At 46.0% G+C, this 19,962-nt stretch overlaps 2 protein-coding genes across 2 annotated transcripts in view; one reads left to right on the top strand and one right to left on the bottom strand.

The window, feature by feature from the left end:
- samd14 (sterile alpha motif domain containing 14) overlaps window positions 1–13,041 on the top strand; it is a 13,832-nt gene extending 791 nt beyond the window's left edge. Inside the window, exons 2-11 of the mRNA XM_037087600.1 lie at window positions 2,929–2,978; window positions 4,916–5,073; window positions 5,212–5,328; window positions 5,769–5,955; window positions 6,054–6,153; window positions 6,245–6,313; window positions 6,431–6,587; window positions 11,128–11,247; window positions 11,376–11,531; window positions 11,779–13,041. Of these exons, the coding sequence (XP_036943495.1) occupies window positions 2,942–2,978; window positions 4,916–5,073; window positions 5,212–5,328; window positions 5,769–5,955; window positions 6,054–6,153; window positions 6,245–6,313; window positions 6,431–6,587; window positions 11,128–11,247; window positions 11,376–11,531; window positions 11,779–11,934 (1,257 nt within the window). The 5' untranslated portion in view covers window positions 2,929–2,941 and the 3' untranslated portion in view covers window positions 11,935–13,041. The remainder of the gene's footprint in view (window positions 1–2,928; window positions 2,979–4,915; window positions 5,074–5,211; window positions 5,329–5,768; window positions 5,956–6,053; window positions 6,154–6,244; window positions 6,314–6,430; window positions 6,588–11,127; window positions 11,248–11,375; window positions 11,532–11,778) is intronic.
- A 719-nt stretch (window positions 13,042–13,760) lies between these two features.
- On the bottom strand, window positions 13,761–16,953 carry LOC119013326. Its single transcript, XM_037087743.1, has 5 exons — window positions 16,820–16,953; window positions 15,701–15,864; window positions 15,493–15,603; window positions 15,173–15,304; window positions 13,761–14,979 (listed from the first exon to the last, which is right to left on the bottom strand). Exons 1-5 carry the CDS (start codon window positions 16,833–16,835, stop codon window positions 14,785–14,787), a joined length of 618 nt encoding a protein of 205 aa, XP_036943638.1. The 5' UTR covers window positions 16,836–16,953; the 3' UTR covers window positions 13,761–14,784.
- Window positions 16,954–19,962: the final 3,009 nt, after the last annotated feature.

Raw genomic sequence — 19,962 nt, 5'->3', positions numbered from 1 at the left:
AGGTTTTTCTGAAGACATAAAACAACACAACACGACATGTAGTGAGACGCACAACGTGACACAACAAGACGCTGAATGCAACAACGTGACAGTACGACATGATCCATCACGATACTGTGAGGAAATATAATATGATATATAAAGACACGACATGACACAAAACGCACCTTGAATCTACAGGTGACAGGTCAACATATAGATTACATACAAACAATCATGAAACACCTCAAAACTATTTGTCACAGAAACGAGACAGAACGAAGCGTCAGGTGAAACTAGAGCAGGTTGGTTTCTGTATTTCGTGCTGCAGATTGTTTATTAGTCATCACGACTACAACAAGTCAGAGTTGGTTTATTTTCCTTCCTTTTCTTTTCTAAGTGTCGTAGCTCCTCTGAGGTCGAGCGACTCTCATCCTGAGAACAGGACGTCCACAGAGTCCATCTGTCTGCTCAGCGTCTGCAGGGTGAGGCAGCAGATGGCCTTCAGCTGGGCTACCTGCCACCTCCTCTCTCCTCCTCTCTCCTCCTCTTGGTCTACCTCGCTTGACCTCTCTCTCTCTCTCTCAGCCACGGTGCACCTAGTGGTTCTGTTGAGTGGTTCTGCTGGGTGGTTCTGTTGGGTGGTTCTGTTGGGTGGTTCTAAACGGACCACATTCACACTTTTCCTTTGGTTTTCTGCTCATGTTCGGGGAAGAAGATTTAAGTGTTGATGCAACATTTCTCATGATGTTTTTGGGTGATGTAACCAGGAAGTGTGCTGTTGCCATGGAGACAGTTAACTGTGGGGACCAACTTGTATATTTGTTTATATCCAGTCACTCAGTCTCCACCAGAAGAAGCATAGTGTTCATGGATGTTCTCTGAGAAGAAAGCTGATTTTGTCAGTCTGTTAGAAAATGTCTTAATGAGTCAGAGACACAGTTCAAATGGTTCCTCACATCCAGCTTTACTTCCTGGTTATCAGGTCCACTGAGCACGTGCACTTGTGTCTCTCCTGTTGGCTCCACCAACAAGATCCAGAATCTGGAGTCTCCTGCTGCAGACACAGAGACTCTGCTGTCCTGACGCTGGTCTGGACTCAGTTCCTCCTCTGAGGCTCCAGAACAGAGAAGAGTGGTGACTTCTCTGAGCAGCTCTGTTTGCTCTCAGCGATGGCGGTACCAGCCGGCTGCTGATGTAGAAGAGTGCAGTGCTCTCTGGGCCGTGTGGTCTGACCAGGGTTTGGAGGAAGACGGTGCAGTTCTGTTGACAGACTTGAAGACTAGAACCATCATCTGGAATCAGACGCGGGCCACAACAGGAAGCCAGTGGAGGTCACGGAGGAGGCGGGTCACATGGGAGACTTTGGGTAGATTGTAAATGAGGCGCTGCAGCGTTCTGGATACACTGCAGTGGTTCAGTCTCAGAGGCTGAGAGTCCAGGAGGGAGATGACCAGAGCTTGGACCAGGAGTTGCGTTGTGTCCTTTGTGTGGAAAGACCAGATCCTGCGGATGTTGTAGAGGACAAATCTGCAGGATCGGGCCTCAGCAGTGATGTTGGGGGTGCAGGACAGTCCGTCATCGAGGATTACGCTCAGGTTCCTCACCATCGATGAAGGTGATACTGTTACGACCTGGACAGTGACTGACAGGTCCATGTGAGGACAGTCTGTCCCGGGATGAAGAGGAGTTCAGGTTTACTCAGGTTGAGTTTGAGGTGGTGAGCAGCTGTCCAAGCAGAGATGATGCAGACGTTCAGAGATGAGCGTAACAACGTGGAGGAGGATGAGGGGAAAGAGAGGAACAGTTGGTGTTGTCAGCTGAACAGTGGTCAGAGAATCCATGAGATGTGACTGCAGAGCCCAGTGATCTAGTGTGCAGTGAACACAGAACCGGTCCTGATACTGAGCCTTGAGGGACACCAGTTTCCAGAAAAAAGAGTTTGGACCAGGAGCCGTTCCAGGTGACCTGAAAGTTGTGATTTGTGACGTGTGATGTGAACCAGGTTAGAACTGAGTCAGCAGTGTTCAGTCAGAGTGGAGAGGAGGATATATATATACATACTGTATATATATATATATATATGTGTGTATATATATATATATATATATATGTGTGTGTATATATATATATATATATATAACTTAGAACACAAAAAACAACTTAACACAGTGTGTCGTTTTACAATGTATTTGGTACCATTCATAGTGTTTTTCAGCAGAGAAATACAGTTCACCAAACCGACGACACAGATGTTGAACAGAACATTCTTTAGAACACAGCTGATCAATCCTCTGCTGAAACTGAATTCCTCTAACCATCGATTAAACTGACATGGCCCATACCGTGCTGCTCTGTTTGTGTTCAGCTCGTGTCCATCCTCTTTTATTTTATCAACGTCTCTGTCAACCAAAACGTGTCGTTTCGATTCTCCCTCTTCGCTGCTTTCCTCTCTTTTTCTTTTCTTGAGTGGTGACGACAACTCGGCCTTTTGCCAAGACTTGAAATCACCGTATTTTCCAAAAATATTAAAGTTAATGTGAAACTCATCCGTACTAGTGGCCTAAGAGTATGTTTTTTCCGATATGAAATAGACTACAGATCAGCTGACGTTGCTTAGCGACCGAATACGCTGAGTGATAAGTGAACGGACTACTTGCGGAGCAAAGATTGTAGAGTGTGGAGTGATACGAAATATGTGAATCAGAGGCAAAAAGGCCACTTTCCTTGATGACGGTCATGCTTAGCAGCGTCAATTATCTGTACATAATTCATCAAAATAAAGAAAATCAAAGATCAGTCCCTGTTGACGTTTTTCTGTTTCATGTTAAAATCTTGAGATTATAATTACAGTCATATTTTGTGGAGGGAGGTTCTGTAGGGTTCTTGAAGGACCTGGTTCTGATCTGTGCTCAGTGAGGTGATTCATTCATTCTCATCTCTGAACAGAAACTGCTGAGTCATGTCTGCCGGACTGGACGATACAGACAACGTGTTCGGTGAGTCACACACACACACACACACACACACACACACACACACACACACACACACACACACACACACACACACACACTCACACACACACAACTACTGTAACTAACTACATTTACTGAGGTACTGGACTTTCCTTCAGTCCGTTACTCTTCTATGTCTCAAAGGAAATAATACAACTTTTACTCAACTTCATTCATCTGACAGCTTCAGTTACTTAACAAATAAATACTACTGGCTACAAAAGTGTCGTAGAAGACGGAGCTTCACAGTAAAACAGCACTGAAGACGAATGAAGACCTCGGTGGCTTCAGGTTGCCTGTTTTCTTAACCAGGATCTTTTATTGAGAGTTGCTGTCAGATGTTTGTGTTTCCTTCATATTCACTGTTAGTCTGAGTTACTGTGAAACTCTGGAAGGCAAACAGCTGTGAAGCGAACGCAGCCGTCCACTGATGAGACAAACTGAGACAGAGAGACAACATCAGTCTGCCTCCAGTCTGTGACATCATCGCATGTCTCTCCTCCCCTCCTCCTCTTCTCTCCTCTCCTCTCTTCTCCTCTCTCTCTCAGTGTGACCATCAAAGCTTCACATCTTCCTCTCTCTGTTCTTCTTCTCCTCTGTTAATGTTTACCTCCTCCTCCCCTCCTCCATGTCTCCCCCCTCATGTCTCCCCTGGGAAATAAAGTGCAGTCAGCTTGTTGTGGGGGAGGAGACACACAGGAAGTCTTTATATTCTCCTGAACTGACAGAATGAGTTTGAAGCCATTTGAAACACCTGCAGACTCACAAACACACTGCGAGTTAAAATGTGGCTTCATTTATTTTTAGGAACGATTAATATTCTCTTAAAAAGACTTCTGAAAAAAATGTCAATTAAAGAAGGCAGTAAAACACACAGAGGTAGTTCTACTCCTCACTTTTACTTTGATTATGGAAAAACTATTTCTGTTTCAGTCATAATTAAGCATTAACTGACTGCTGTTACCTTCTGAGGCGCTAGCTGGTTAGCATGCTAACTTCATTAGAGATATGTGCTGTGCAGAACATCCTAACTGTTGTTGCTGTTCATCATTTCTGTCAGTCCTGAGATCTTTTAAACTAAAGTTTTGACATACTGCTCCTTTTAACGTCAACACATCCTCTATTTTCAGAGACGGCCAGAACAACATGTCTTCGTCACACCTGTGTGATTGTTTCGTAATGACATCACTGGGTTACTGAGGTGAACTAGTCTCTGACGGTTAGTTTCCCTCCGGCCTCCTGAAGCCTGTCAGGGATCATCAGCTGCTCTCGTGCTCGTCTGTCGGTGTACAATTATATTTTATTATACAATATTTATGTTATATCTTTTACATTATCAATATTTGACTTTTCAGCTAAGGTCATACTGGATGACGCTTAACTCCTGGATTATTTTCTGACTTTATTTGTTAAAAATCCACCAAGTCTGGACATTTCCTGAGCAGGTCATATTTTTATGAGTCAACCCGAAGACGTTTTGTTTGTGACCCGTCTCTTGTCAAAGTTCAGGTGAGACTCGTCCACATGCACACGAGTATTTTTGGAAACAGAGTCTAAAGAATGAATTATGTGTCCATACAACACACCTGCAAACAAACATCACACGAGCACTCAGGTTCGTGTCGTTGTGAATTAAAGCGCCGTTTACAGCGACGTGAGCGACTGTTACCACTGTGCGTGTGTGCGTGCATGTGTGTGTGTGTGTATGAGCTCTGGCTCTGATGGGTTCAGGGGGAGGATGACGAGGATGAAGATGAAGTCATTATGACAAGTCACTGTTCTGACATCATGTGACTGGATGTGTTTTTACTTCTGCAGTAAAAATAAATTATTTAAAGTTTAATATATTTGAAAAAAAGGTGAATGGGGTCACGGTGGTCAGGGTCAGGTGAGTTGGTTTACCTGTGTGTGTGTTTCAGATCTGAACGAGGCGATCCCGGAGACCGAGCTGCTGGATAACAGCATCCAGAAGGGCCGCGCCCAGCTGTCCGTCAAAGCTCGCAGGCACCGCCCCTCTCGGTCCCGTTACCGTGACAGCGTGAGCTCGACGGAGGGCGATGACAGCCTGGAGAGGAAGGTACGCCACGGTGGGATGGAGGTTACACAGACATGTTGATGGGTGGAAGAATGATGTGATGATCAAATGACTGCAGTTAGCAAAACAAAAGTGTGGGTGCGTGTGTGTGTGTGTGTTTGTATGTGTGTGTGTTAACAGGACAGTCCATTACACTCGGCTCGCTCACCTCTACACCTGGCCATGCGAGGTTCCTCCCCGTCTCCTGATTCTCTGTTGTCTGCTCGAAGCCCCGGCTTCTCCTTTGACACATCACTGGTGAGACCAATCAGAGCTCAAACAACTATATGTAGTTATTTATGCTAATGCTAATGCTAACCCCAACACTGAGATACAAACGACCAAAATGAACATTGCTTCTCTGTAACTGTGTTGCTACAACAACAGCCTCCAAGCTATGACTGTCATGCTGAAAACGGTGAGTTAACAGTAGCCTGCTCGCTAAATCTAACAGAAACAAGCTAGCAGCTCTTATCTTTTATTTTGGAGGGATTTAACCATTTAAGTGACACAACTCGCCACACACAAAACAAATTCACCTGGCACAATTTTACAGGCAGGTGCATCCTCGCTGCATCCTAAATTTAGCCCCGCCAATAATGATTATGATTGAATACAAACAAGCCAAAGTTTTCTCCTATCCCAGAGTGATATTTAGGAAGTGGCGATGCAAGACTAGCTTGTCTTCGGTTTTTCAGGTGCGTCACTCTCCAGAGGATGAAGGAGCGGCATTGGCTGCTCCCCCGCGGGGGCGGTACCATCAGCTGACCAATGCAACGTCTCAGGAGGCCCTGGTGACACCCAGCAGCTCGCCATCCAGGTCCTGCCCCTCCGCCGACTGCTCACGTGTCTACATGAGGAGGAGCAGGAGGCCCGACAGTGAAGGTGCCCAGAGAACACACCTAAGAACACACTTCTGTGTTTGTGTGAGTACAATTAGTTATCCTAAATTGATTTTTTATTGATATACCCGTGTGCGTTAGTGTTGGTTTCTGACTCGAGTCGGGAGACGAGTCCGGCTGATCCAGGTAGTCCCACTGTCGTCTTCGATAAGAAAACCAAGAGACGCTTCCTGGACCTTGGGTGAGAGACAGTTTAAAGTACCTTATTGTCGACATCGGCAGAATGTTTATCAGACTAAGTCAGTAACCATGTTCATGTGTCCATCTGTCAGCGTGACTCTCAGACGTTCGTATATCCGGGTGAGGAAAGACAAGTCCAACCGCCTCTCTGTGGGCAGCAGGTTTGTCCATCACAAACCAAACCTCCATTCTGACACGCCAACATTTAAAAGAATCAACAAACATTAATGAAGGAAGTCATCACAAACAAATGGATGTGTACTTTATTTTGTCCTCAGAGAGCCATCTGAGAGTCCGTCTCGGTCTTCGGGATCCTTCGTTTCATTCTCCTGGTTCACTGAAGGACGGGGGTCGCTCTCCTCTTCCGGGACGCCCCCCTGCTCCCCCAAAAACACCCCTCTGAGTTCTCCGAGACCCCGCAAGTCCCACTCACAGGTACGGAACAAACTCAAGACCTCCTCATGTTTCCTGCATGTTATATGAGTTCCTCTCTTCTTGACAAAGGTTTCTCTTGTATAGAAAGGTTCCTCTATTCTTGACAATGGTTCCTCTACTGTTTATAAAGGTTACGCTTTTGTTAACAGAGGTCCATCTCTTGTTGACAAAGGTTCCTGTCTTCTTAACAAAGGATCCTCCATTGTTGATCAAGGTTCCTCTCATGTTTACAAAGGTTCCTCTCTTCTTGACAAATGTTCCTTACCCCTTGACAAAGCTTCCTCTATTGTTGACAAAGATTTCTCACTTTTTGACAAAGGTTCCTGTCTTCTTGACAAAGGTTTTGCTGTCAAGAGGAGAACAGAATATAAAGAAACACAAATTGTGAATTCAGCTAATCAGAGACCGGAGTGTCAGGTTGCAGTGTGTGTGTTTCTTTGCATTGATTTTTCTGATTTACTCATCTTCATCCACATCGCCATCCTGCATGCTCTTAGCTTAACCATCACCACACACACACACAGACACAGACACACACACACACACACACACACACACACACACACACACACACACACACACACACACACACACACACACAAACACACACACACACGATTGCACAGCTGTGGCTTGTTTTGTGGTCAGTGATAAATATTCTGCTGTTATAGCCTGTAAGAACAATGTGTGTGTGTGTGTGTGTGTGTGTGTGTGTGTGTGTGTGTGTGTGTGTGTGTGTGTGTGTGTGTGTGTGTGTTTATCACTCTCCCTTCACCCATTAAAGCTCAGAGGAAAAAGCTCCATTAAACATCCATCAGAGAGCCTAATGGCTGTAATAGGCTGAGTGTGTGTGTGTGTGAGAGAGAGAGAGAGAGTGTGTGAGAGTGTGTGTATGTTGCATCAAAATGTGTGAGTAGAAGAAGAAAATTAAAAATGGCTGCTGTATGTTTGTAACATCAGGATCCATTACTGTGACTCGACCTGTCTTACTTCAGATCATCCTGTCAGCGCCCTCTGCTGGACAGCTCACGACATGTTCTTCTGTGGTGTCTGGTGTGGTGACAGAAACAGGATGAAGAAGAAGAGATCACTCTGACAGACAGTTGTCTCTCTGACAGACAGGTGTCTCACTCTGACAGGTGTCTCTCTGACAGACAGGTGTCTCTTTGACAGACAGTGGTCTCACTCGGACAGACAGGTGTCTCACTCAGAAAGACAGGATGTCTCACTCTCACTCTGACAGACAGGTGTCTCACTCAGACTGACAGGATGTCTAACTCTGACAGACAGTTGTCTCTCTGACAGACAGTTGTCTCTCTGACAGACAGGTGTCTCACTCAGAAAGACAGGATGTCTCACTCTCACTCTGACAGACAGGTGTCTCACTCAGACTGACAGGATGTCTCACTGTCTCTCTGACAGACAGGTGTCTCTTTGACAGACAGTGGTCTCACTCGGACAGACAGGTGTCTCACTCAGAAAGACAGGATGTCTCACTCTCACTCTGACAGACAGGTGTCTCACTCAGACTGACAGGATGTCTAACTCTGACAGACAGTTGTCTCTCTGACAGACAGTTGTCTCTCTGACAGACAGGTGTCTCACTCAGAAAGACAGGATGTCTCACTCTGACAGACAGGTGTCTCACTCAGACTGACAGGATGTCTAACTCTGACAGACAGGTGTCTCACTCAGACAGACAAGATGTCTCACTCTCACTCTGACAGACAGGTGTCTCTCAGACAGACAGGTGCCACACTCTGACAGACAGGATCTCTCACTCTGACAGACAGGTGTCTAACTCTGACAGACAAGATGTCTCACTCTCACTCTGACAGACAGGTGTCTCTCAGACAGACAGGTGCCACACTCTGACAGACAGGATCTCTCACTCTGACAGACAGGTGTCTAACTCTGACAGACAGGATGTCTCACTCTCACTCTGAAAGACAGGTGTCTCAATCTCACTCTGACAGACAGTTGTCTCACTCAGACAGACACGTGTCTCACTCTCACTCTGACAGACAGTTGTCTCTCTGACAGACAGGTGTCTCACTCTCACTCTGACAGACAGGTGTCTCTCTCTGACAGACAGTTGTCTCTCTGACAGACAGGTGCCTCTCTGACAGACAGGTGTCTCACTCTGACAGGTGTCTCTCTGACAGACAGGTGCCTCTCTGACAGACAGGTGTCTCACTCTGACAGGTGTCTCTCTGACAGACAGGTGTCTCTCTGACAGACAGTTGTCTCACTCTGACAGACAGGTGTCTCACTCAGACAGACAGGTGTCTCACTCTCACTCTGACAGACAGGTGTCTCACTCAGACAGACAGGTGTCTCTCAGACAGACAGGTGTCTCACTATGACAGACAGGATGTCTCACTCTCACTCTGACAGACAGGTGTCTCACTCTGACAGACAGTTGTCTCTCTAACAGACAGGATGTCTCACTCTCACTCTGACAGACAGGTGTCTCACTCTGACAGACAGGTGTCTCACTCTGACAGACAGGATGTCTCACTCTCACTCTGACAGACAGTTGTCTCTCTGACAGACAGGATGTCTCACTCTCACTCTGAAAGACAGGTGTCTCACTCTCACTCTGACAGACAGTTGTCTCACTCAGACAGACAGGTGTCTCACTCTCACTCTGACAGACAGTTGTCTCTCTGACAGACAGGTGTCTCACTCTCACTTTGAAAGACAGGTGTCTCTCAGACAGACAGGTGTCTCACTCTGACAGACAGCTGTCTCACTCTCACAGACAGGTGTTTCGCTGACAGACCGGTGTCTCACTCTGACAGACAGGTGTCTCTCAGACAGACAGGTGTCTCTCAGACAGACAGGTGTCTCTCTGACAGACAGGATGTCTCACTCTCGCAAACAGGTGTCTCACTCTCACAGACAGGTGTCTCTCTGACAGACAGGTGTCTCTCTGACAGACAGTTGTCTCACTCTGACAGACAGGTGTCTCACTCAGACAGACAGGTGTCTCACTCTCACTCTGACAGACAGGTGTCTCACTCAGACAGACAGGTGTCTCTCAGACAGACAGGTGTCTCACTCTCACTCTGAAAGACAGGTGTCTCACTCTCACTCTGACAGACAGTTGTCTCACTCAGACAGACAGGTGTCTCACTCTCACTCTGACAGACAGTTGTCTCTCTGACAGACAGTTGTCTCTCTGACAGACAGGTGTCTCACTCTCACTTTGAAAGACAGGTGTCTCTCAGACAGACAGGTGTCTCACTCTGACAGACAGCTGTCTCACTCTCACAGACAGGTGTTTCGCTGACAGACCGGTGTCTCACTCTGACAGACAGGTGTCTCTCAGACAGACAGGTGTCTCTCAGACAGACAGGTGTCTCTCAGACAGACAGGTGTCTCTCTGACAGACAGGATGTCTCACTCTCGCAAACAGGTGTCTCACTCTCACAGACAGGTGTCTCTCTGACAGACAGGTGTCTCACTCTGACAGACAGTTGTCTCTCTAACAGACAGGATGTCTCACTCTCACTCTGACAGACAGGTGTCTCACTCTGACAGACAGGTGTCTCACTCTGACAGACAGGATGTCTCACTCTCACTCTGACAGACAGGTGTCTCACTCTGACAGACAGGTGTCTCACTCTGACAGACAGTTGTCTCTCTGACAGACAGGATGTCTCACTCTCACTCTGAAAGACAGGTGTCTCACTCTCACTCTGACAGACAGTTGTCTCACTCAGACAGACAGGATGTCTCACTCTCACTCTGACAGACAGGTGTCTCACTCTGACAGACAGTTGTCTCTCTAACAGACAGGATGTCTCACTCTCACTCTGACAGACAGGTGTCTCACTCTGACAGACAGGTGTCTCACTCTGACAGACAGGATGTCTCACTCTCACTCTGACAGACAGGTGTCTCACTCTGACAGACAGTTGTCTCTCTGACAGACAGGATGTCTCACTCTCACTCTGAAAGACAGGTGTCTCACTCTCACTCAGGTGTCTCTCAGACAGACAGGTGTCTCACTCTGACAGACAGCTGTCTCACTCTCACAGACAGGTGTTTCGCTGACAGACAGGTGTCTCTCTGACAGACAGGTGTCTCACTCTGACAGACAGGTCTCTCTCAGACAGACAGGTGTCTCTCTAACAGACAGGATGTCTCACTCTCACAGACAGGTGTCTCACTCTGACAGACAGGTGTCTCACTCTGACAGACAGGTGTCTCACTCTCACAGACAGGTGTCTCTCAGACAGGTGTCTCACTCTCACAGACAGGTGTCTCACTCTCACAAACAGGTGTCTCTCTGACAGACAGGTGTCTCACTCTGACAGACAGGTGTCTCTCTGACAGACAGGTGTCTCACTCTCACAAACAGGTGTCTCTCTGACAGACAGGTGTCTCACTCTGACAGACAGGTGTCTCTCTGACAGACAGGTGTCTCACTCTGACAGACAGGTGTCTCTCTGACAGACAGGTGTCTCACTCTGACAGACAGGTGTCTCACCCAGCAGGACAGTAAAGTTAACTGTGAATGTCTCTCTGTCAGGAGTCGGCTCTCAGCGAGGAGTTCTCTCCTCCTCACACCTCCTCCTCCACCTCTCCTCCTGTCGACTCCTCCTCCAGGTCCTCCCACCCATACCACACCCTGTCGCAGTCCTCTGATGAGGTAACACACTCACACACAGTTAGCTTTTAGCTTAGCATCACTATTGAGCTTCATTCAGTCAGATAACTCCTCCTCCTTCTCTTCCTCCTCTTCTTCCTCTCCCCTCTCCTCCTCCTCCTCTTCCTCAGCCCTGTGATGACCCGTCCTGTCCGGCGTCCTCGTGGACGACTCAGCAGGTCTGTCAGTGGCTGCGAGGACTCAACATGGAGCAGTACGTCCCAGAATTCAGTGCGAGAGACGTTGACGGCCAGGAGCTGCTGCAGATGGACGGCAACAGGCTGAAGGTAAGGACGAGGAGGACGTCCCCAATGGCGTCTGAGCGTGCTCAGTGCAGGACGACACGATTCATGTACGGAAAACTTTTACTGTCACTGTCGGAACAAAAGTCAAGAGTCAGAATCAGAAAGACATGAAGGAAATGATCAAATCTGAACAGGAAGTCAACTGAAATTGATGGAAGATGTATTCAGTCATATTTAATGTTTCACAAAACATTAAGTCTGTCTCTCCTCTGTCCTCTGTCCTCTGCAGAGTCTGGGCGTACTCAGTTCGTCTGATCGCAGCGCTCTGAAGCGTCGCATCAAAGAAATCCAAAGTGCAGCAGAGAAGGAGAGAAAAGCTCTGGACAAGATGGAGAAACAGAAAGAAAAACAAAGAAGAAAAGATCAGGAACAACGCAGGAACTGAGCCCCGCCACCAGGGGGAGACAGAGAGAGGGATGGGGGATGGAGGAGGACAAGTGGGGGATGGGGGTGGACGGATGGCATGGGGAGGAATGGACAAACCCTGGAGCTCCGCCTGGTTTCTGCAGCAGCTTGATGAAAAGTCATTTAATTATGAAACTGAAAGTTGACTTTGTGACATACTTGAGGCTGTACGGTGGCCCAGAGGGACAAATCCAGCAGATTCAAGCAGTGTTGTGTTTGTTTGTGTGTAAGTTCAATTTGAACAAAAGAAACATTAAGAACATTTTTTTAATAAAAGTAAATGAAAACAAATGAAATGAATTTTCTCTTATTATTTTTATCTGCTCCTGTAAGTGTTTTGTCCTTCAGGGCCACCATAACAGTACAAAGGACACCTTTCCTGTGGTGCTTGCTATCCCACAATCCATTGCATGCCAGGAACTTGTTAAAGGTGTGTTCAGGTGCTCTTCGTTGTTGTTCAACAGGTGTTAAAGTACAGAGGCAGAGGAAGGACAAAACTGAACCTGATACCTTGTTGTGACATTAAAGAAATAATTTAAGCAGTGAAATATTTTTGTTTGGTGTTTTAAATTGAAAAACTTTTTTTAAGTATAAAAAACTTTAAATTGTCATTTTCACATTAAAAAAAAACAGATTGAGTGAAAACATCTGAATCATGGTCATCATCAGACAGACAGTCTGTCCAATCAGGTGGCTCCCTGTCAGAGGCATGTGATGGTTGGGTTAATGACGGCCTTCTCTGCTTCCATGAAGCGCCTGAACACATGGTTAGTTTGTCTCTGTGATATGATGTCATCTGATTAAAGGCTCAATGTTAAGCCCCGCCTTCTCTGAAGGACACTCCTGGTTTGACCACGCCCCTGGAGGTGGGGCCTGAATGTTCTGAAGGAGCCTGAAAGAGAAAATGAAGAAGTTCAGATTGTGAAACATCGACTGGTTGAAGATGCTCGTTAAAGTCTGACGTGTTCGATTCAGACGTCGACTGAACTGACTGACCTCTGACCTCTGACTGACCTCTGACTGACCTCTGACTCTGTGACCTCCACATTAAACTGATCGTTTCAATAAATAAAACTGAGAAATGTTTTGACAGGCGTCATTTTCTTTCAAAAAAAAAATCCAATCAAAAGTCCCAGAAGAAAATTATTAATAACTCAATATCTGAATGGAATGCAGCCCAACACACACGTAAACACACACACAAAGTGAAGTTTGAATCATTTATTATTAAAATCAACATGTACAAAGGCTCCTGATTGGCTGAGAGCACCTCGTTATAACAGCCAACAAACACGAAACACAGAAACATTTTTGACTCCGAGGACGAAACAAACATTTATAAAATCTGTAATCAGTAAATCAGTTCAATAAATGAGTTCACCCACAGGGTTTACTGCACTGTGACATCATCACTACTGTGACATCATCATCACAACTGTGACATCATCATCACAACTGTGATGTCATCATCACTACTGTGATGTCATCATCACTACTGTGATGTCATTGCACTTGTTGCTCAATGTGAGAAACTTTTCACTTCCTGCACTGACCCAGCCTCTCTCTCTCTCTCTCTCTCTCTCTCTCTCTCTCTCTCTCTCTCTCTCTCTGTCTCTCTCTCTCTCTCTCTCTCTCTCTCTCTGTCTCTCTCTCTCTCTCTGTCTCTCTCTCTCTCTCTCTCTCTCTCTCTCTCTCTCTGTCTCGTCCATTTAAATACAAACAATAAATATTTCACCATAAATAATCAATAAATATTGATAATAAATAAAAGTATGATAAATAACAGCAGGTTCACACAAACTGAAACATAAATAAATAACAATAAATAAATATCTAGAAACAAACAATGATGTGAAACAGATTAATTTCATTATTGATCAGTCTGATGATTAATTTCATTATTGATCAGTCTGATGATTAATTTCATTATTGAACAGTCTGGTGATTAACTTGACAATCATCAAACTCGAAACGCATCTAAAAGTCAAAACATTTTTCTTGTTTTGTCCTAAAATTGTCTGGAACTATTGATCATAAGAAAATTTGCTGCCAATTAATTTTCTGATTGATGAATCTGTTGAATATCAGATGATTTGTCTGATGTTTTCTGCAGCTTCCAGACGAACACAAAGAGCAGCGAGCGTGAAGCAGACACGTTCAGACCTGCTGCGATCACATCTTCAGCCGCATTCCTGCTGCCATTCTTCTGCAACGCAGCAGCCAATCAGAGGAGATGTGAGCTGGTGATCGCACACTGAAGAGGGTCTGCCGCCAAAATAAGACACCAGGGGGTCCTTTAAATCTGTCTCATAAATGTCCCCATGAATAAATGAATCTGCAAACAGCAGCAGTCTCTGAGGGAAGACGTGTCCCTCAGTGCAGCTTGTTTCTGTCTCAACAGATGTACTGATCAGGATCAGTCCGGTCCACATCAGTTCTGATGTCCAGACACAGAACTGTTAAAGGTGACACAGAACTCTGGATTCTTCTCTCTGTCTGAACGTCTCGTGTGGCTGCTGCTCATCTTGCTTTGCTGAGAATGTAAATTTAAATGAATTTATCTATTCATGATCTATTTTGTGTTCCTCGTCTGTTCTGCTGAACACAGACGGTTCTGTAGGAGATGGTTCCACCTGCTGCTGTCATTAAAGTTGAAGAGTTTCCTCCGAGACTCATCTCTTGTGGAAATAACACGACGTCGCTGATGGACCTTCAATAAAATATCTCACAAGAGGCTTTGCAGGACTCATCAGTTCTGTCCATTTAGTGTCACTCATTTTTCCCTAAGGTCCTCAAACGCAGCGCGGGGTTGATCCATGGTGGGTGGGGCTTAGCGTGCAGCTGCAGCTGGGCGCCTGTAGGTGGCGATGGCTCTCAGGCTGCGGATCAGGTCGTGACAGAAAGAGCGAAGCTGCGTCAGCGTCAGGTGGACCGCCACCTGGACCTCATAGTTACCATGGAGACGACGGGCAAGGTCCAGACTGAGGTCCTGATCCACGACCTCAAGCTGCGCCTCCTCCGTCATCTGAAACACACAAACACACAGTAAGCTGTTAGCACAAGAGCCAATGAGAGAGAAGCACCAGAGAACAGGAAGTGTGAAGAAGAGACTGGGTCACAGCAGACGAGCCGGGCTGGAGGTTCTAAAACAAGTGTCCCGATCCTTCAGCTCCAGAAATGTTTCCTGGTGTCATGATGTCACTTCAGGTATGCTTTACCTTGTTGAGGTGTGTCAGCAGGTCTCTGAGGTCAGCCTGCAGATCGCTCAGTCCACTCACACTGTTGGACAAAACTCCCAGCAGCCCCTGGTACAGCCGGCTGCCTGCCGACATGCGACTCACACAGATGTCCTGCAGGGGGCGACACACACATCAGTACTGACAGGTGATCTTAACACAGGTGAGTTTCAGATACATAGGAAATATCTTGAGCATCTCATCAAGACCATGTGACCCTCTTCAAAGACCCTGAGAACCCTCCAGAACCCTCCAGAACCTTCTCTCCAGTCCCCCCTACACCCCCAACACTGTAGACTCACCAGTGTGAAGTGCTCGGATGGCGGTTTGAGGACGGGGGCGGCGGGGATGCCCAGTGATGCCACCATCATCTGCAGGTTGGTTGTCTGTGTGGAGGGGTCAAGGGTCAAACCCTGAGGAGAACGGGAAGAGGTTAATAACACATGAAGAAGAAGAAGAAGAAGAAGAAGAGCAGATGAGCTGAAGCAGCCAATCAGATATCTTGTTCACCTCGGTGCTGACGGTGGCGCCGTGCACGGTGGGGATGTCTCTCAGGATTTTCTCCACCAGCATCTTCGCTCGATTGGACGTTTGTGTGAACGCTGGCGGGAGGTTGGACGAGCTTACGGGAGCTGATTGGACCACAACCAGGAAGTAGTGCAGCAGGGCAGCGACTGGAGAGAGAGACATGGTTTTAATTTACCCACAGGTCAGTGTGTGGAGGGTAAACACCACCTGCTTCATTATCGTCTGCTAACACACACCTCTCAACAAACAGGAGGCAGCACATCAACAGAGTAACAACTAACTGCTGCTGTGCTCAGTTAGCCATGCAGCTAGCAGTTCAGGCTGGAAGCACCAGGGAGGCACAGGAGCTCTGAACCAGCACGGCTCAGGCTAACTTGTTAGCATGCTAAACATTTCAACACAAAGTCTCAAATATTTTCAACCCAGATTGTGACATACTGCACCTTTAAGAGTGGTTTAATGACTGATGTGGTTCATTAACACTTTATTGACCAGTTTTTTAGTTATTGTACAAAAATCAATTCGGAAACATTATCCCTTATAACCTAATTATTGATTATTGTGATTGTTGCTATCTCATTAACATTTATAGCCACAGACTGGTTAAAAACAAAAATATGAATTAAATGTGGCTGATTATTTTACTACTGACTGACATATCAATTAATTAAAAATGTTTTCGTTTCAGTGAGTTTCCCCAGCTCCTGTTCTCATAAGCCTCCATACAGATGTGATGGTGGCACCAGTGAGCCTCCATACAGATGTGATGGTGGCACCAGTGAGCCTCCATACAGATGTGATGGTGGCACCAGTGAGCCTCCATACAGATGTGATGGTGGCACCAGTGAGCCTCCATACAGATGTGATGGTGGCACCAGTGAGCCTGGATCTGCGCTTCAGGTGAGTCCAGGTTCGGCTCAGGTACAGCAGCTGCTCAGCTTCACATTTGTCCAAATGTTTTTTTAATGTGATTCTGTTTCCGTTTGCTGGGAACAGTCAGAGCACGTCTGTTTGCACTCGCACCAAACTCCATGCATGTTTCTGCTGATTTAAGGCGCCTTTCTCTCCATCAGTTTAAATGGCAGTAAAGTTGGTTCTTACCTATCAGGGGGTTCATGTCTGTGAGGGCGGCGGTCTGTCGGTCGGTCTCGGTGTCTGTCCGCAGGTTAACTCGGTAAATTCTCCTTTAGCTTCCATTTGCAGCAGTTTGGAGCTTTTATCTGCGCAGAGTCCGGCGGGGGTTTCCGACAGCACCGTCACCCTCCGAGGAGTCATACCGATAAATCCCGAAGTGACGAAGCTACAGAAAGTTGTTGCGTCACAACCGACCGAAAGAGAGAGAAGGACCGGCAGAGGTCTCACCTGCTGCCGGTAAAACACGCGACGGTTCACCATCACCGTCCATCCAGGTGACCGGTGAGCGCGAGTGTCACGATGAAGAGGAGACGCGAGAAGTTCTGCAGGTTTAAACTCTGATGATGATAATAATAATAATGAGCAACAGTAATGAGCAAATCATCGTAACACCTATAATCATCATTACTGTTATTATATTATTATCATGCGGCGGTGGAGGAAGATTTCAGATCCTTTTATCAGAAAATAAACCTCAAGTATCAAAAGTAAAAGTGCAAAGTTTGATATTTTATGTTCACCACACTCCTTTAAAAAAAAAAAAAAAAAAAAACCGCACATTTTTCAGACTCGTTCTGTTTCTGTGAACTTTGTGAAACTCTGTCTTCAATATTCTCAACTGCTCTGAACTGCTTGTTAATCCGGCAAATATTACACATGAATATATTTCTTTGTGTAGAAAACATCGTCTGTAAACATCAGCACGCAGTGTGTGTGTGTGTGTGTGTGAGTGTGTGCGTGTGTGTGCGTGTGTGTGTGAGCTTCACTTCCTGCTGCATGTTGTCACGTTTGTCTTTAAGAAATCCTGGAAAAGAAGAAACAGTGAGTCAGCTGAATCATTTTCCATGTTTTATTTCCTGCTGCTGAACAGGAAACACGTCATCAGGCCTCGCTGCAGTAAAAGTCTCAAACTACATTTGTGTGCTGATTTCATCAGGATGTGTTGAAACACGTCACAGCAGATCAGTTTGTTTCCTGCTGATTCATGTTTACACAGTAAGTCATGTTGATCAATAATGTTTACTGACACGCTGCTGCATCACATCTGATCACTTCACACGTCCTGATGGACACGACAAACACTGAGCTGCTCCTCAACAACACATGCAGTCAATAAACATGATGTATGGATCCATCAGCTCCTCTCAGACACTGAAGTCATTGTGTTATTCACAACTTCAGCTCAAAATATTAAATCAACAGAATCTAGTTTGTTAAATTAGATATTATCAGTTAATGAAGAAATGAACAGACTTAAGGTTCAGTTATAAGATTTCTTTCCAGAGCTTTCGACCACATCCTTCAGTCTCCACTGACTGAAAACAGACTCAGTGAACATCATGGAGATGTGACACCTGCAGCAGCTCCTGCAGAGGAAGCTACTCAACACATGAACATCTACAGGCATCAGGAAGCAGACGAACTTCAAACCAGAATACATCCTCAGTGTTGAGATGAACTGACAGGTGAGCTCAGACAGGTAACAGTGAGGTGATTTTAAACATCGTCAGCCCTTAAAACATTAAGTTAAGTAAAAAAACTTAAATCAGGTGCAGAGACGTTTTCAGGGCGACACCCTCTACATGTGTGAGCACTTTGGTGTAGATGGGAAATTGTATGTTGAAGCTATCAGGATTTCTTGCTTCATGGCGAAGCATCAAAGTGGACGGCACCACCACAGCCAGCAGGTGTGACGGAGGTGAAAGCTTCTGATCACTTTTCATCTTCAGGGTGTGACGATGAAACTGACTGACTGTGAAGTCTGTGGTGTGAAAGAGTTCGTTACAGTACCAGGCATGGAGATGGGTCAAAATGGTGGACTTCCTGTTGGACTGACAGTTTGGGTCCAAGGACCTTTTTTTGTGCGTCTGGTCATGATACATATTCAAACTGAATTTTGTCAATGTATGTGCATGTAGGAGGCGGGGCATTACAACAGGGGGCGCTGTAGAGTCCCCAAGCCACGCCCCCAACCAGTGCATAATCAATTTTTCCCCCAGATATTATGTAGCTTCTGAGTTTGATGAGTTTGGGGATGTTCAGGCCTGCAAAACTGCAGTTTAAGTTCAGAATAAAAATAAAAACAATCCCAACAGATTCAACAGGTCCATCAGCACTCGGGACCAAAAGATCCTGGAGACGGAAACTTTCCACTGAAGTGACGTTTCTGTGATGGAAACTGGTTTCCACATGTCTCCAGTCTGAGCTGTGCAGCGGGAGCAGCGGCGGCCTGAGGGTGTGTTCAGGGACTCTGCTGACTGAGGGTGTGTTCAGGGACTCTGCTGACTCAGAGGAGTTTTCTGAGGTTATGAAACGTCAATGTCATCACAGCTCAGATTGACGAGGCTGCTGGGAAACACTTGGAGAGATTTGGATGAAGTTTACTGCAAACACATCAAACTGTCTTCAGATCTGAACATCTGCTGCTCTTCACTGCTGCTTTGCATGTTCTGCTCTCATATGGTTGTTCGGTCCGATCGGACCTGTTAAGGTTTCAGGTCAGTTTTTAGGGTTTAAGTGTTTCTCGTCTCTGAGGTAACATTAGATTTACACATTCGGATGATATGAACTGTAACAGGTGGTGCAGAGTTTTCACCAGGAAGTGACGGTGAACAAACACTGAGGTTCTGTTGGACCGCTGGAGTAACACGCCTGATTTTATTCTGTACGACCGCTGAGTCTCCTTCAACCTGGACAGGAAGACATCTGGACTGGTTCTGAGTTGATGAGCTTGAAGCTACTGAAATCAAATGAAAGGGAAATACTCTGAATAATTAATTACTTCCTGTAATTGATTACTTTTTGAAAACATACGTAAGCCAATTTCTTGTTTATCAAAAGTCACCTCTGACTTGTTACGACTAAAAACATCTCGAGTATTCAAGGAAACTATTCTCCCCGAACCTGCTGCACTCACAGTCGCTGGTAATTTTACACAATGACTCATTAAAGACTTCTTCTGGAGAGCAGCTGCGAAATCTTCTTCTCATCAGCGGTGAAAGTAACTAAATCCATTACTGTGCTGCAGCGTTTCTTCTGCTCGACGACCTGCTGCAGAAGATCGGCTCTAAGAAGCGCTGAGCTCTGGAACTGGGAGCTGTTACTTCTTC

Source organism: Acanthopagrus latus, chromosome 23, assembly GCF_904848185.1.
Source record: "Acanthopagrus latus isolate v.2019 chromosome 23, fAcaLat1.1, whole genome shotgun sequence".
In the NCBI taxonomy this organism is placed as follows: Eukaryota; Metazoa; Chordata; class Actinopteri; order Spariformes; family Sparidae; genus Acanthopagrus; species Acanthopagrus latus.
Note: the sequence above shows the minus strand (reverse complement) of the source record. Positions and strands in the feature narration are given on the sequence as shown.

Excerpts from the sequence above, each read along its gene's own strand:
- LOC119013326 (XM_037087743.1), bottom strand. Across the intron at positions 15,305-15,492 it reads CATCCGAGCACTTCACACTG|GACATCTGTGTGAGTCGCAT; the intron begins GTGAGTCTACAG and ends CGCCCCCTGCAG. Across the intron at positions 14,980-15,172 it reads TGCTGACACACCTCAACAAG|ATGACGGAGGAGGCGCAGCT; the intron begins GTAAAGCATACC and ends TGTGTGTTTCAG.